Raw genomic sequence first — 18,509 nt, forward strand, 5'->3', positions numbered from 1 at the left:
TATATATACCTTCTTGACTTTATTAGAGAATCTAGCCTGAGTGTGGAAAATATTGAATTACTCTATTAAAACTAGCTAACAATAAGCTCTCTAAAACTAACCTACCAACCCTGGTCATTAAATATCTACATTTGACTTTCTTAATTCTGTGACAGCATTTTAAGTTCTGTGTTGATGTTCTTGAAAGGAAAATCTCTCTATTTGGTAAGAAAAATCCACTCTCACATTTAATATCTTGTTTTCAAACTTACCCACGCAAAAAGTGTTGGAGGTCTGTCTTAGAAACATATTGGTCATATATTATGAAATAAAATCTGAATAAAAAAATTGTATCCCAACAACATTTCTCTATTTTAAATCATGTTTATTAAGTTTTCCTTTTTAAATCACAGTGGAGATTAACTGTTGCATCCAGTCAGTGCCTAGTTTCAATTTCATCAAATTCCAAAACATGTAACATCAACTCATTCATACACTCTAAGTCCCATTTCAGCCCACCATTCATGGCTTGTGTCTTTTTTATCTCTTTAACGGCAACGCTGTGGTAGGATTGTGAAAAGATATGACTGATAAGTTTATATGTGTAATACCATTTCTTCAAGTATTCAGCGAGCAGTACATTTATCTGCATTGTACATTAGAAAACTACTTGTGCCAGTATTTCTAAGTGTAGGACAGTGGCTCCTGGTGGGAGGAATGAAGTTGTATGTCATTGTGTATGACAAGAATTTTTAGCATTCTAGAATTTTCGCAACTCTTCCACACAAGTGAATGATGTGAAGTTAATGCTAGGTTAATCTACTCTCAGACATAGGACTTCTAATGACAAATAAATAAAACACACACTCAACATGTGTAGTGCAAATACGAAGTAAACAGAAAGACATGGGATAAATGTGTACTTGCTACCTAGAGATTGGTTCACCAGCGGTGTCCTGACTTTATGATGCCTGTGACTTCACTGCAAATTCAAACTGTCCCTGTTTCCTGTTAGCCACCATGACTGGAGAAGGCAGCAGAAGGACCAAGGAGGGGAAAAGAAACTCATTTGTATAAACAGGTGGGACAATTCTGTCACTTTTGTGTATCATGTAAAGTCTCACTTGTTAACAAAACCTCAGCCCCTCCTGCAGTCAAAACAGGTACCAACAGCAAGAACCTCCACCATTCCATTGAAAAGAATTGAATGTTGGCACCTATGTACTATAGATTGTGTGGTCCACAGGGCTAAAAGGGGTGAAGATGGAGCTTTCACATTAACATGTTAGCATTGTAACACCTGAACATTCAAAACATACAGGATGGAAAAGCCAAAAAACAATTACATTAACATTCACCACAGCCCTGTTTTTAAAAAGGCCACATGAGCAATAATCTTCAGTACTTTCAACAAAAGTCACAGCTTTGTTGCTTTAAATGATGCATTTAACAAAATGTCACTCATTAAAATAAGAAAAGCTGCAACTTTTTTCCCAGAAGAAAACTACTGGTAGGAGGGAAACAGAAGTAAGCGGTGATAAATTCATACATGTTCCTAATTCTATGTTTCTCTAGAAGGCTCACAATCAATAAAAAAGGAAAACAAGAATACAAGACAACAAAATTAACAAATGGAACAAAACTGGTGCTACTTATCTTTTTCAATTTTTTCCCTCTGCATTCTGTTGAGGGAAATACTTTTCCTGTATGGTAGCATTCTGAGTGCATTCATGTTAAATGCTAGAAGAAGGACAGTTGGATCCTGTCTTTCTATCTCTCCATTCAATTCTCACCTGTAATAGTCTCTCAACAAATAAAACAGGCAGATGGAAAATTCTCTGAAAATTGGGACATATACATCACACACACACACACACACACACACACACACACACACACACACACATACACACACTTTTTTTTTTAAAAAAAAGACCATTCCTTCTCCATGACACACATATATCAAGATTTAAATCTAAGGTCTGACCAGGTGTGGTAAATTCATTTAAATAATTAAGGCTTCTAAAGGTTCAGGGCCAACTCTGCATTGGTATTGGAATAAAATACATTTTTGCATTTTTAGGTTTGTGCTTTCTTGGACAGCCATTGTAAATCCATAGAATTTCATTAGTAAGATCTGATAAAGGAGGGTTAGAATTGTTTACTGACACTTTACTTTTAGTAGCTGTTAGACTAAATTATAAACTCAGTGGCTGGATCGATTTGTTTCCATCACCTGGGCTGCTGGCTCATTTTACTTTCTTTTCATGTTTAATATGGCCATTCCTTTTGTATTTACCATTGAGAAATCCATTGTGGTAATGTCCATTAACAACATTCTGCTTATTTCTAGACCATAGATTTGTGAGTTTTCTGTAAATAAATGTTGTCACGCGGGTCAGGAGGAAGTAAAACAATGCAGCACCAAACAAAAGTACAAAGGCAATATCCAGTAAAAAATACTGACAGAAAGAGATCTGATAGACAGTGGCACGGAGGTGGTGGGCTCCGTTGTGGCGAAGAATGTAATCTATCCAATAGAGAGTCCGATTGACAGGATGGCCAGGTTGGTCTTTATGAATTTCTGACAGCTTCTGAGCCCTCTGCCGATAGCTATGGAGTGAGGGAAAAATACAGAATGATCATGTATAAGGCTTTGTAGACAAAGACCATTCAATTTTCAAAATGGACCAAAAAAAAAAAAAAAAAAACAAAACAACCCAGTAACAATAACCACCTTTTATTCTGTACCTAGGAATATATGCTTTCAACTCATTATCTTCTGTTTGCCTAACATAATACATGTGAAACTGGTAAACAGAAACAAAACCAGAAATGCTGAAAAAAATCTGAACAATTAGAAAGGTGAGATTCAGATTCACACTTTTTCTAAGTTCTGTCTTCTTCACCCACTCTATCACACATAGCTCTTCTCTCCAGAGGCCTTTAAACAATGATAAGCCATGACCCTCACCAGGAAGCAAATTTAACATGTCATTTCTTTTAGAGTAAATCGATGAAAGGCATTGACAAATAGTATTAAATAAATAATAGCATGTATCTTGATGTACAAGTGTACATGTACATTTCGTGTCTAAAGAAAACATCTTCTAGCGAGACCTGACTCAGGAGTAGAGAGCCTACCTAGCAACCCTGAAGACCTGGGTTCAAACTCCAGTCCTACCAAAAGAGAAAATGAAAACAAAGTATTATCTTAAATGATTAATTGAAAAACCCAACTAAAACCTGAGAGGATGGCGTGGGAGAAGGGAGAACCATGATGGAAGGGGTGACAATCAAAATACATTGTACTCAAAAATCGGCATGTATTGGAACCCCCTTGCTCAACTACTGAAAAATAATGAAAATATTTTTAAATAAAAAATATTTTTTAATTGTCAAGGTGATGTACAGAGGGGTTACAGTTACATAAGTGGGGTAATGAATACATTTCCTGTCAAGCTTGTTACCCCTTCCCTCATTTTTCTCCTACTTTCTCTCCCCCCCAACCCATCCCCCAAGTTGTGCTGATCAACAGAATGGTGAGACAAAGGACAAGGGGGGAACCAATAAAACAGTGATGTACACAAGACAGTTTGTCCAAAATTATTTTAACTATTACCAGCTGAAGTAATAATTATAGCATAGACATTTAATTTAAAACTATGCAAATGCACATTTGTGGGACAGGCTTTGACAAATGATGACCCCCAGAGTATAGCTCCTAATTTTAAAATTTTAGAATATTTAGACGTAAGAAATAAGTTCTAGGCCTGATGCTAGAACTTCATTGAGGCCCATAATCCAAGCACACAGGAGGCTGAGATCTGATGATGTATGCTCTAAGCTAGCTGCCACAGACAGATCTGAGAGAATCTTATCTCCAATAACCAGCACAAAGTCAGAACTGGAGTTGAATGGCTCAAGTGTAGCGCACCAGCTATGAAAGAAAGAGATAAGCAAAAGCTTGAGACCTTGAGATCAAGTCCCAGTATCAGCATACATACCCCCAAAAGTTATCTGTTCCACATGGAGAGATTACATCATAGAGGACAGGTAATATACAAAGGATCAAAAGTTTGGATATGTGTACAGAGCTGATTAGGCAAAAGAACAATGTGAAAGTGGATCATAAAGATGGAAGAGTAAGAGTATAGCCAGGACACGTTTCTTTGGAAAACATATAATATAAGGGATGAGGGATATTTGGAGGTTAGAGAGTCTTGCTTTAAAGGTTTTCTGAATAAAGAATATGTGGTTAAATATTAAGGCCAAAACAGCCACTAAGTCAGTGACTCCATATCAATTAAAAGAATCACTGATGGGGGAATGATGAAGGAGTGATGCTGATCAAGAGGCATGATACTTATAAAGTAACATGTTGAACTGAAATCCCTTTATACAACTACTTAAAGATAATAATAATAATAATAATAAAAGGAAGTATTGTCATGGGATGACTGTACACAAGATGCCTAATGCCCCAAAATGGCAGTGGTATTAGCGACATGGGAAAACTGAGTTAGCAGGAGTTACTGGGATCCTGGATTAAAAAGGACAAGTGGCAGTCAGATTAACTGTAATTTGGGTTCTAACTTAGATGACTCACATAGTAGGGTGAATAACAAGATATAGAAAAAAGTGATCCTAAGCTATACTTGGGGAAATGTTGAAATTTTGAGATATAATGAAAGGCAAGTTCCAGAAGGCAGCTACCAATAGGAAGTTAGAGCTATGTGATTATGTGGTTCATTAAAAATCTACTCAGACACTTGTGAGTGAATCTGATGACTCTTATATTATACAGTTCTAGTCCTATACATTAAGCTTTTGATAAATACAACAGCAAAGTTGAAAAGCAGTGAACAGGGGAGTGGGAGGCCGAAGGGAAAGGACAAGCTAGCTCCAATATTGGCAGGTTCTTCTACAGAAATACAGAATGAGGGAGTCCATTTTCTAAAGGTCTATCTTCTCTCTCAGCAATGCCTCACATCAAAATTAGTGCCACATAATACAGTTGTAGAACATTATAAACTCTCACACTGCTTTACAATTTACCTTGATCTTTCACTGAGGACAAAAGGAATCAAGAAACTTTCTATTACTCCTTTTCATTAGAAAAGTCTTATGGAATAAAAAAGGCATCTTTAGGGCTGCGATGTAGCTCAGTGGCAAAGGACTTGCCTAGCAAGTGCACCTGGGTTTGATCCCAAGTACAAAAAGAAAAAAACAAACATGCCCTGAGTTCAATCCCCAGAACCAGCACCAAATAAAAAGTAAAACAAAACAAAAAAGACATCTTTAAAGTAGAAAAATATGAAATATACTGCCTCAAAATCATCATCTATTTTTAACAAAGGTGGAGGAGGACATGAAGCAACTTTAGTCCTTAGGTATCTTAAATTTCCTGTACCTTTGTACACTACTTAAAGATAATTTTTTAAAAAGCTAAAGTAATACAAAAAAATCCATCCAAAAAAGTCTTTATGTAGATATGACCCTTCTGTCAGAAGAGTTAAGCAGACTAAACTTGATAAGGATTCTTTATGGAGAATCTGACCTCCTCTTGCCCCATTGAATAAATAATTACCTCAGATGAAACTCCAGTAGATTTACTCGGTCAATAATCACTACTTACCACATAAGCCCTTGACTATATGTCTCAGCTTGGGTACAGGTAAGAATGGTCATCAGTCAGACTCAACTTCCTACCTAGGACTGGACTCACCAAGTAGATGCTCACTAACCAAGCTGATTTTGTTTGACTTTTCTCCTTAAAGGTCCATGGATCAAATGGGAAGGCCCAGGGGAGTTCACAGGGAATAGTTTGAAGGGGAGGATATTTCCATAACTGGCACTGTTTAGCTACTTTCCTTCCAGCATAGGTTGCTAGTAGTTCAAAATATTTTTTCCAGGAAGAATTATATGAAGGTTAAAAAATACCAAAAAATGATAACACTAGAATGATCATATAAACCAGCCTTAGTTCCCAGCATCTTGTAAATAAAGCCCCTTATAATAAAAAGAATTGCCCTGTGGGAATAAATTACAACACATTATATTTATAGGAACAATATATGAATTCTATTAATAGCTGACCAGTGGCTATTATAATGACCAGGGTGCTATTATAAATGAAACATTTCTCACCTTTAGTTATAACCTGCCTTAAAATAATAAAAATCTCTAGAAGCTAAAGCATTTTCTCTCAAGGAAAAAAAAAAAAGAATTCTCAGTTGAGTGCCTATAATTCATGTCTATAATCTTAGTAAGTTGGGCAGCTGAGATATGAGGATCACAGTTAAAACCAACCTCATCAGGAAAGTCCGAAACTCTTATCACCAATTAACTAGCAAAAAGGTTGAAGGAGGACTGTGGTTCAAGTGGTAGAGCACCAGCCTTGAGTTAAAATACGCAGGGACAGTGCCCATGCCCTGACTTCAAGCCTCAAGACTGGCACACACACAAAGAATTCTCTCATGCACAGATTTTTATTAAGATAATTTAAGTGATACATTTAAAAAATAATAATCTTTCTTAGCAATATTGGTTATTTGGCTTAGACTAAAATATCTTGGATATTATGTTAAAATTAACCTTTAATAATAATTTCATATTAAATGTATAACCCTGTTATAATGGGAAACACACAACTGCTTAGATTCAGTTTATAGAATAACTTTTAGAAAAGGGGAAACTACAAAAATTATTGTCATTTCCACCAGGAGTAAAATCTTTCTTTGTATATATATTTCAAGATTCAGTCATGGTGGGCACCTGTGGCTCATGCCTGGAATCCTAGCTACTCAGGAAGCTGAGAGCTGAGGATCATGGTTCAAAGCCACTCTGGGCTTATCTCTAATTAACCACCAGAAAACCAGAAGTGGTGCTGAGGCTCAAGTGGTAGAGTGCTAGCTTTGTGTTGAAGAATGCAGGGATAACTCCCAAACCCAGAGTTCAAGCTCCATGACCAACCAAAAAAAAAAAAAAAAAAGGTTCAGCCACTACCATCTATCATTGTAGCCCAATCTCTCTGATTCAGAGTTCTAGCTAGGCTGATCTGGGAATCCAGCTCAGGGATAAAGCACTTACCTAGTGTGTGCAAGGCCCTGGGTTCAATACCCAACATCACAAGTAAAACAAGCAATAGCACATGTGCATTATATATTCTAATAGCCCTAATATATAGTCTATATGTGTATCTACTACACATGCATGTAAATGTGTATATGTGCACATATATGTACATTGTGCATATGTAAACTCGCACATGCAATGTACATATAGATGCATATTGTGTGTGCATTACACACACACACATATATATATGTTTTTCTAAGAACATCGTATTCTGAGTTAACACGAGACATTAAAAGAAAAGCTAAAGATTATAGAAGGGCGATATTCTCAAGCTCCCTGGACTATAGAACATACTTCCCTATGTTCCAGAGCTGTGAGCAAGACCTAGGGTCTTTTAGCACCCAAGGATGAGATCCACTGCTGAGCTCACATAAAGGCAACACAATGATATACACACTAAATCTATTCATGTGAAATCCTTTTTCTTATGGTTAGTATCTCTTAGAATAGAGCAGTGTTTCTCAACTCAGGGTTATTCATATGCCCCAGGTATAAACAAAAGAAACTCTCTTAAAATATCAATGTCATTTGAAATGCATGATACATTAAACATTACATCTTAAAATGGGGGAAAACTTTTGCTCTGTTTTAAAGCTACTCAGACCAGCTGTCCACCCTCAGACTTATTGTGCAGAGGGTGAACTCAGGCTACATCAAGAACATAAAGGCAAAATCCATATAAAGATTCTGAATCATCATGTAATACCCAGTAATACCCAGTGCTAGGGAGAGCTAGCAGCATTGCACTATCCATGTGGTATGAATGGCTCTGCCTTCGCAATCAGTTCTCTAAGGCTGTGTGGCTCCATACCAAGTACTAAAGCTCTCTGAACTTCAAGTGCTTCTAGATTGCAATGTGGATAATAAAAATAATGCTGCAAGTTTCTGAAGCATACTACAATAAAATAAAAGACACACCTGGAGTTTTCAGATTATGGGAAATATGTGCAAGCCATTATCAGAGAAGCCTAAAGGATAGTTCTGTAATGGGTCTATTGAATATTGACTGATAGCTGGCTATTGGCAATACATTGTGGTTTTATACATATGTGTATATATGTATGTACATATATACGCAAATATATGCAGACATATACCATTTCTGTATATATAGTATTCTATATAAACATACATATATGTATATGTACTTGCATACATACATGTATCTGTATATATACAATCATATATTATAGATCATATTTCATATGTATGTAATAGACATTACAGATAATCTATGTAATTGTGGCCTATGTAATATATATCATAGGCCTATCAGAATAGATATTACATACACATACATATATGTATATACAGTTTGATTTCATATTTTTGAAGCCTTACCTGGGATTATTGATGACTTTCATCAGGGCTTCATACAGCTCTCCTTCAGTAACTGTTTTCCATTCCAGCAAGATCCCCATACCTTTTGCCTGTACTCGGGTCATGGTATCGTAATGGTCTCCGAAGAGTGGGATTCCCACTACTGGTACACCATGATACATAGTTTCAAAAATACTGTTCAAGCCACCATGACTCAGGAAGGCTTTGATATTTGAATGTCCTAAAGAAAAAGGAAAACAAAAATAATGTGACATATAATTACTTTAGAATTTTCCAGAAACTTCTTTGAAAATCAGTATGATAGTAACCATACATTTCATATATACTTTATTTTTATTACTTCTTTAAAAACCAATAAATACTACATTAATTATATATTTCATAAATACATTATTTTATTCCAGATCTGGGGCTTAATCCCAATGCCTTAGGTGCTATCCTTGAGCTTTTTCACTCTACTAGTTGAGCCACAGTTCCACCTCTGGGCTCTTGGAGGTTAATTTGAGACGAGTCTCATGGACTCTCCTGTTCAGGCTGGCTTTGAACCTTAATCCTCAGATGTCAGCCTCTTGAGTACCTAGGATACAAGCGTGAGCCACTAGCTTCTGGCCACATGTATGATTTTCTTCCCACATGTATGATTTTTAAAGACATAATTCCACTGATTCTTTTCTATACCAGTGTATGAGAATGAATACATGCTCAGGACACATATAATTGCTTAACTGGTGTATATCAAATAAAAGTAATTTTAAGTAATTAAAATGTATAGTATTAGCAATAAAGTATAGTATGTCCTTGAAATACAATTTGACCAACAACATATATTTAAATGATCAGAAGTGAATAGGAAGCCAAGGCAAATAAGAAACAAATAATACCAGGTTCAAATGCATATTACCCAAATTAGACCTCTACTTTCAGATTACCAAGCATTATTCATCCATACTAACATCAAATGCAGGTTATAGAAATTGTAAAAATGGCTGAGCACTGGTGGCTCACGCCTGTAATCTTAGCTACTTAGCTTGTAGAACATTCCTGCTCCTAAGTGCAATGACTACTTAGTCAATGTCTCTCCATCTCAAATGACTCTTAGTCCTAACTAAAGAACAGCAGTAGAAATAAACTTTGAACTCTGTGTGTGTCTGTGTGTATGTATTTATTGGTATTATGTAGGGCTTGAATTCAGGATCCAAATACCACCCCTAAGCTTTTCCAATCAAGACTAGTGATCTACCACTTGAGCCACAGCTCCATTTTTGGCCCTTTGCTGGTTAATTGGAGATAAAAGTCTCAAAGACTTCCTTGCTTGGGTGACTTTGAACCACAATCCTGAGATCTCAGCCTTTTGAATAGCTAGAATTAGAGGTGTGGACCATTAGTGTCAGGCTAACTCTGAACTTTCTTTCAGGCAGAAAACCCTTGTCACTAAGCCTGACAATAAAGAATTAAGCAGAGGTGGTATGGAGAGGAGAGTAATAGAGGGTAAGTAGAGGGGAAAGACAATGATTTGATTGTCACTTCTCTTCCTGGGGGATTCTTGGATCATAGACGTCATCAGAGGTTCTGCAAAGGCCATGCCTGCAGTTTAGTAAGGACCCCACTAATGGACCCTAGTGTGAAGAATCTGCACGGATCCATGGAGTTGAGCAGGTTCCAGCATGGACCACTGGGTAACTGCCTTGCAAGGGCCATTCATGATACACGTGTCAGTAACACTCCCAGACTCTGAAAAAGCTGAGCTTCAAGTTCTAACACAGATTTCCTTCTTCTTTCCTACTTTCTATAGGCTCCAAAATTCATAATTGTAAAGATATAAAAGACAAAGATGAAAAAAAACCACCAAGTATCCCAAAAGGGAATGAATGGTCTTGTGTTCATTTTGCCCCCAATTTATCATTGACAGGTTAGAGCTAGGTGGACAGGAATTATATACACAATTCTTTATAGTTGGTTAGTCACACAATTAAAGTTACTATTAGGAGAATCACAAAAGCTTCTAGAAACTGTCTTAAAGTAAGATAATAATTAAAATTTTTCCTTTTATTTTTAAGACTAAAATTTTTAAAAATGGTCATTTTTAATGTTAGGTGAAAGCCTTATTGAATGAATATATAGTGGTCAATATTGTCAAAGCCCAATAGCTTCTTTATAATTTCTTTACTCAGTATGAGGCAGATAAAATAGTATTGTGTTTTCCTAGTTAATGAAAAAAATAAATTTTAATGTCTGTGCTTATTGAACATAGTTAAATTGTTTTGATTCAAATATACATGAAACATATGCTAGTGATAAATTGTTATTTTCATTCTGAGTTGATTATCAGAATCTCAATAAATAAAGAAGTTAAAAAAATTAAATTACTACAAAACCACCTAGTAGTTTAGGCATCTCTAGTAATTTAGGGAAGAATTCAGGCAGATGAGACAAACTAAAGTTAAAAATAAATCTACTCAAGCTTTCTATGTTCTTTTTTGTTTCAGAAAAACTAAGATTCATTGATTTCTCTGACATGGCTGTAATTAATGCACAACATAAATTTGCATTTTCATTATTTTTAATTTCAGTACTTTTGCTCAACTTGCCTAATCATGCATAGATTTAGTCACTGCTAATTTAGGTGATTTGCTATGTATTATTTTCTAGATGATTAAAAATTAGAGACTAGCATAAAATTTTTAATTACAGGCCCCAATTATGACATTTTATAAAGAAGTTTCTAGTAAAGATTTGCAATGTTGGTGTGAAATTTGAAAACTTACATCTAGATAAGAACATAATGAGTCCATCATAAACTACACACACATATTATGAACCATTCAAGTATAAATATTATGTTGACACAATTAAACTCTTAATAGTCTAGAAAATAATCACATGTGTATCTGACTTACCCAGCAAGTCATTTTGCGGTAACCACTCTATGAGCTTGGTGTTGTTTCCTAGATTCTTTGGTTTGGCTCCAGAAAACCTACACATGGACACCAGACAGTGAACAGTTCAGGAATCAAACTTCACCCACAGTATAAGTTCTTTGGTTAAATTGGTAGTTTCATAGATGCTACCTGATCACATCGTTGATATTCTCAAGAATGAAATCATGCTGTGGTGGCTATGACAATCTAATTGCGATTCTTTGTAACATGTTTTAATTTTATGCTAGCATACTGGGGCTTGGACTCAGGGCCTCACACCTTTGCTTGTTTTGTTCTTTTAATTAGGCTGGCATGCTACCACATTAGCCACACCTCTTCCTCCACCTTTTTGCTGACTAACTGGAGAGAAGAGTCTCTCAGATTTTTCCTCCTAGGGTTGGCTTCAAACCTCAATCTTTATATCTCAGAATTTTGATTAGCTAGGCCTATAGGCATGAGTGACCTGTGTCCGGCTTGGAACATTTTTTTTTTTGTTTAAGGGTAGGAATTAAGGGGATGGGAGCAGAAGAGTGGAAAGAAAGAAGGGTGGATACTCCCATAATAAACACTAATAATAGGCACCAGTGGCTCATACCTGTAGTCATAGTTACTTAGGAGGCTGAGATGTTAGCAGTAGGAAAATCACTGAGACTCTTATCTCCAATAAATTACTCAGAAAAAGCCAGAAGTGGCACTGTAGCCTTGAGCACAAAGAGGTTCAGGGATAGTGCTCAGGCACTGAGTTCAAGCCTCAGGACCAACAAAAAAACTAAAAATTAAAAAATTAAATTAAAAATTAAAAAATCCAGTATGAAAATGGAACAAGGAAACTAGAGGGGCTGGATGAGGTTGAGAGAGATGGGGGAAAAATGATAGAAGAGGTAACACTGATCAAGATGAATTGTACTCATGAACTGTCATGATGCATTAAAACCCCTTTGTACAGCTATTTACAGAGAGTTTTAAAAATATATTTAAAAAATCTTCCATTGATTAAGAAACATATCTTTACATAAAGATCTATTCTCTACTGTTTCTTATCACCTACTTAGAGAGAGTGGGGTGTGAGGGATACTAGAAGTCATTCCACACTGATACCCATAATTGGAAATAGGAAAGGCCAGGGAGAGTCCCAGGGCAGTCACCAGTGCCCTTGCCATCCAGAGCCCAAGGGAAGGCACACAATTTGGAAGAAAGCAGAAAGTACTATTCATTACCTTGACCCTGAAGAGTGGAGAACGAAGGACATAATTGGGCTGTTCTCTGCCTGCACTATAAAAGATAAACCTCAAAGGTGCCTACCTACTAACAGAGTGGCAAAAGTGTGAACCAAACAGATATAGCTACCAAAATAAAGCAGAAAGGTGCCTGCTGGGTTAGTCTGAATAGACAAAGTTCCATGAGACTAGAATCTCAAGCAAAAATCCCTTGGACAGTTAGAATCAATTCCATACGCACTGTATGGCTCAGCCAGAAGTGGATGTAATCCTCACATAGTGAGGAAAAACTCCAAATGTCTGAGTACTGAAAATAGCTTTAGTGACCATTACTCCTAGTCAAGAAGCAGATCATTTTTACTACCACTTCCAACAGTGGTGGCATATACTAAATAAATACCTAATAATAAGTAAAGCATTTAGTTCTGAGTTTGAAATATTCGGTTGGAAATTCCAGTGTTTAACAGTGCTCCAAAAGGAGCAAGAGTTAATCCAGGAATCACTCTTAATTAGTATTAAATGATAATGGGCTAATTTCTTATAGAAACCAATCAAAAATATTTGCTAAGGAGAGAAATGGTTAAATATTTTAACTATTTATTCATCATTCCCATCTAATTCCAAAACTGATTTGAAGGAGTATTTAAAAAATCCTAAAATTATATTGAACTATTTTATGGGGGCAGGCAGTACTAAGTTTTGAACACAAGGCTTCATATTCTTTCTTGGTTTGCTTGCTTAACTGGTGCTCTACCATTGAGCCCTGCTTCCAGCCTCACTTTGCATTGGGAATTTTGCCAAGTCTCATAGACTTTTCTGCTCAAATTGATCTCAAACTCTGATCCTCTGGTTCAGCCTTTTGAATAGCTAGGATTGTAGACATGAACCACCATAAAATCATTTTTTAAAAATCAGAACAGTATAGGAGGGTAGAAATCTGAAGGAAACATGAAAAACTGCATCCAACACAGGATAAATCATTCTAAAACATTTCTCTACACTACAAGCCAGAGTTTTCAATCTATCACAGATGTTATGAACTGATTCTTACATTTCAGTACACAGAGAAATAAAGTGAAGCTTCAAGGGCAAGTAACTGATCTTGTCAGCAAATCAGTGTCTGCATCTTACTGGGACCTGTGGCTGATACTGGTATCCGGCGTGTGTGTGTGTGGTGTGTGTGTGTGTGTGTGTGTGCGTGTGTGTGTTGTACACATCTAGAGCTATACTGTATCCTTGATACAAAGGGAAACTGAAAATCAACAGCAACAGATCAATCTGTATTATTAATATTGCCTTACCGCCAAATCACTTTTTGAGGCAATCTCCCCAGAGCTCCTGCCAGTTTGTTAGCAATTTCTTCTGATAGATACTTAACTCCAGCACCAAACGATACCAGTACAAATCCATGTTCATCAGCACTGTTTACCCATCTTTGGAGATCCTGCAAATGGAAAGATGGTAATCAATTTTACGAAGAATGACATAATTCACATTAGGTGTTTACAACACCCAAGTTTCTGAGAAACATTCTTCAAATATTTTCTTAAATAGGAAGAGCATACAGTAGTTTCCACTAAGTAACTATTTGCTTAAAAATACTTTACTTGACAATGCTAACTAAAATACAGTAAGGGCATTTTTTCAATACAAATAATAATAACCAAAAATAAGTAGCTAGTAGACTGAGATCTTAATGGTTAGATAATTCAAACATGGTCAGAGATGAATCTAAAGATGTATGCAGTGACTCAGGATGAAATCTTAGCTACTCAGTAAGTAGGTATTAGAAAGGTCAAAGATCAAGGTCAGCCTGGGACAGGAGAATATAAATAAGAAAATCATAGTCTAAGGACATTCCAAAACAAAAATACAGAAAACAAACGGTGCTGGCAAAATTGGTTAACTACTTGTAGACAACTAAAACTAGATCCTTATATATCACCTAGATCCTTATATATGCACCAGCATCAACTCCAAATGGATCAAAGACCTCAGAATCAAAGCAGACACTCTGAAAACATTACAGGATGGAATAGGAGAAACCCTACGTCTCCTTGGCACAGGCCTAAATTTTCTTAATAGAGACCCAGAAACACAACAAATCAAAGAAAGGTTGCACAAATGGGATTGCGTGAAATTGCAGAGCTTCTGCATGGCAAAGGACATAGCTAGCAAGATCAATAGAAAGACCACAGATTGGGAGAAGATCTTCACTAGCCATACAACGGACAAAGGTCTCATATCTAAAATATACTTGGAACTCAAAAAATTAAATCCCCCAACAACAAATCTTCAAAGAAACATCTGCCCCATAAATAAATGGGCTAAAGATTTAAAGAGAAACTTCTCTGAAGAAGAAAGAAGGATGGCTAATAGACACATGAAGAAATGCTCAACCTCCCTAGCCATAAAAGAAATGCAAACCAAAACAACATTGACATTCCACCTCACCCCAATTAGAATGGCTATAATCAAGAACTCTAATAACAACAGATGCTGGAGGGGATGTGGACAGAAGGGAACCTTACTGCATTGTTGGTGGGAGTGTAAACTTGTTCAACCACTTTGGGAAGCACTATGGAGGTTCCTCAAAAGACTCCACATAGAGCTCCCCTATGACCCAGCTATATCACTTTTGGGCATTTACCGAAATGATCACAAACAAGACTATACTAAAGCTACCAGCACAACTATGTTTATTGCAGCGTTATTTACCATAGCTAAGATATGGAATCAACCCAAATGCCCCTCAGTAGATGAATGGATCAAGAAAATGTGGTATATATACACAATGGAATTCTATGTTTCCAGCAGAAAGAATGACATTGCCCCCATTTGTTAGGAAATGGAAAGACTTGGAAAAAATTATATTAAGTGAAGTAAGCCAGGCCCAAAGAAACAGAGGTCCCATGGTTTCCCTTATTTGCAATAACTAGTGTGTGTGTGTGTGTGTGTGTGTATATATATATATATATATACATATATATATATATGTATATATATATATCTGAGACAAGCAGAAAAGGTCAGATAAGTTGATGTCCAAGATAAGGATTCAAATGTTTTTTCTTTCTTGCCATTGTTTCTAACATATTTATAAGATGATTTCTTTGTTGCTTTGTATGTCCCTTCCCCACGGTATAACCCCTGCTTTCACTGTATTTGATGTTGGTATAATTTGTGGAGGGGAAGGGCAAAAACAAATCATTTAAATAGGGATACAGGTGGACCCATTGCAACAATAAGATGTATAAGTCGTTATGTCAAAAAATAAACTTTACAACTTTGGTCAGATGTCGGGGGGTGGAGGGTGGGAGATGGGAAGGGATGGAAAGGGGACACAAAGGAGGAGGCAATGATGCTTGATAAGAAATGTACTCATTATCTTGCCCATGTAATTGTAACCCCTCTATATGGTATTTTCACAATAAAAAAATACTGAAAACATGAAAACCTACTGCCAAAAAAACCAAGAGCAAAAAAAAGAGTTGGGGTCATGTCTCAAGTGGCAGAGTCGTCCTCCCTCATAAGAATGAGGCCTGACTTCAACATCAATGGAACCGATTTAACTTCAGGGTTAATGTGAAAAAAAATCAATTCCAGAAACTGAACACTATTAAATATAGAAGTATGTTAGGATATTCCTGTAGGAAAATAAAATTTTTTAAATTAGATTAAAATTCATTCATTTATATATACTCTCAATAATGTCTCAAAATACCTAAGAAGAAACCCAACTTAAATGTATGAAACATATGTGAAGTAACAATGATAAGTTTAACAAAGGACAGAAAAGGAATGTAGATAAATGAAGAGCTGTAACAGATACCTGAAAAGGAAGCACTACTATTTTAATAAAGATGCTACATTTGATCAAAACAAAGTAAATAAATTATCAGAAGACTCTCCAAGCAAAAATCTTGGAAATAAGACTTAAAACTTCATTTTAAAAAATGTAGGCAGGAACCAGTAGTTCACACCTGTAATCCTAACTCAGGAGGCTAAGATTTCAGGATAGCAGTTCAAAGTCAACTTGCCAGGAAAGTCCATGAGACTCGTATCTCCAGTTAACCACAAAAAAGCCAGGAAAATGTGAAAAATGCAGATCAAGATTGTTCTTCTAAGTGGTGCTGTGGCTCAAAAGGTAGGGCGCTCACCTTGAGCTGAAGAGTGCAGGGACAGTGCCCAAGCCCAGAGTTCAAGCCCCACAACTGACCCAAAAAAAAAAAAAAAACATTGTTCTTCTAGATTAATAAATTGAACCCTAGAGCCCAGAACCACTACAATTAAGTCGGTTTCCCCCCTCCTCCTTTAGGATAGTACTGTTTGCTAAACCATTCATTGAAGATTTCAAGTAAAAATTAGAATTTTAAAAACATTGTTTCATCCCTGTAGGCATGACAGATTCCTAAAACATTCAGATTGAGGGGCAGCTTGGAAGGTGGCTCAGTGATAGAGTGTTTGCCTCACATGCATGAGGCCCTGGGTTTGATTCCTCAGCACCACATAAGCAGAAAAAGCGCTAGCCTTGAGCTGAAAAGCTGAGGGTCAGTGCCCAGACCCAGATTTCAGGCCCCAAAACCAACGAAAAAAACAAAACAAAACAAAAAAAAAACATTCAGATTGAGAAAATAATGTGTTAACATTCAGTGAATATGAGTAAGTCACTGAATATATGTCAAAGGACCAATATACAATATTGCAAAATTATGAATAAATTAAAAAAATCAATTCAAGATGCATGATAATGAACTGTAACATAACATGTTTTTAGAAATTAGTTGACAAAGTTCCAACTTCCTCATAGTAGCTACCCTTTAAGAAACTACCACACTTTTGAGTTTGATGTCATATTGAAGGGAAAATCCATAATTTATAAAGGCCAAGGTCAGATTCTCTCTCTTCCCCATGCCATATGTATGGAAGCTGAATTTTCTTGACATATGTCAATTAAAACAATGAGGCAATAGGGTGAATATAGAGATCAATCTGGATTACAGAGCTCTTTTCTTTGCTCAGTTGTTTTTTGTTTTTTCTAATTTTGCTTGCCTCATTTATTTCCTTGGCCTCCTCTCCTCCACTTTCCTCCCTACCTTTTCTCTTCTCTTCCCTCCCTTTCTTCCTCCTTTCTTCCTTCCTTGAGATTTGATTTCCCTCCAGAAGGCCATCATCAAAACCAAAAACAATGGAGATATAAACGTGATTGAACTGGTAGAGCTCTAGCCTTTAAACAAAAGCCTCAAATTATGAGTTCAAATCCTGGTCTCAGGGGAAAAGATGACAACAACAACAACACAAACAACAACAAATGTTGGAGAGCATGCAGGGAAAAAGGTCTTTTAATACATTGTGGGAATGTGAACTAGTGCAACCACTTTGGAAATCACTATGGAGATTTCTCAATAAACTGAAAGTAGAACTATCATATCATCCAGAAATATGATTCTTGAAAATTTACTCAAAGAAATGTAAATCAGGATATAAGAGGTACCTGAAAATCCATATCTATTGCAGCTCTATTCAAAATAGCCAAACTGTAGAAATAGCCTACGTGCTCTACAAGTGATGAATGAATTTCCTTTGGGTGGTTCAATATATATATATATATATATATATATATATATATATATATATATATATAGTTCCCAATCAAAGACGATAACAAAAACAACATCAAAACAGAAACTTCCCACAAGCTATGGCTAATGTAAAACAAACCTCAATTCCCTAAATACAAAAGTAGCTTTAAAAAATAATTGCTAGAACAGGAAGGAACACACCTATACTCCCTGAACTTGGAAAACTCAAGAAGGATTACCAGCCAGCCCAGGTTACATAGCAAGTTCAAGAGCATGCTGAACTACATAGCAAGACCTGTCTTCAAAAGGAATATAGAAAAATAAAGTGAATT

General features: G+C 36.2%; 1 protein-coding gene across 1 annotated transcript in view; it reads right to left on the minus strand.

Moving 5' to 3' along the window:
* Positions 1-288: 288 nt before the first annotated feature.
* Positions 289-18,509, minus strand: part of Ugt8 (UDP glycosyltransferase 8) — a 67,281-nt gene continuing 49,060 nt past the window's right edge. Inside the window, exons 3-6 of the mRNA XM_042697598.1 lie at positions 13,897-14,039; positions 11,358-11,434; positions 8,461-8,680; positions 289-2,592 (exon numbers count right to left, since the gene is read on the minus strand). Coding sequence (XP_042553532.1) covers positions 2,229-2,592; positions 8,461-8,680; positions 11,358-11,434; positions 13,897-14,039 — 804 coding nt within the window. The 3' untranslated portion in view covers positions 289-2,228. The remainder of the gene's footprint in view (positions 2,593-8,460; positions 8,681-11,357; positions 11,435-13,896; positions 14,040-18,509) is intronic.

The sequence above is a fragment of the Dipodomys spectabilis genome, unplaced genomic scaffold (genome assembly GCF_019054845.1).
Source record: "Dipodomys spectabilis isolate Male_0828 unplaced genomic scaffold, ASM1905484v1 ptg000225l, whole genome shotgun sequence".
Classification (NCBI taxonomy): Eukaryota; Metazoa; Chordata; class Mammalia; order Rodentia; family Heteromyidae; genus Dipodomys; species Dipodomys spectabilis.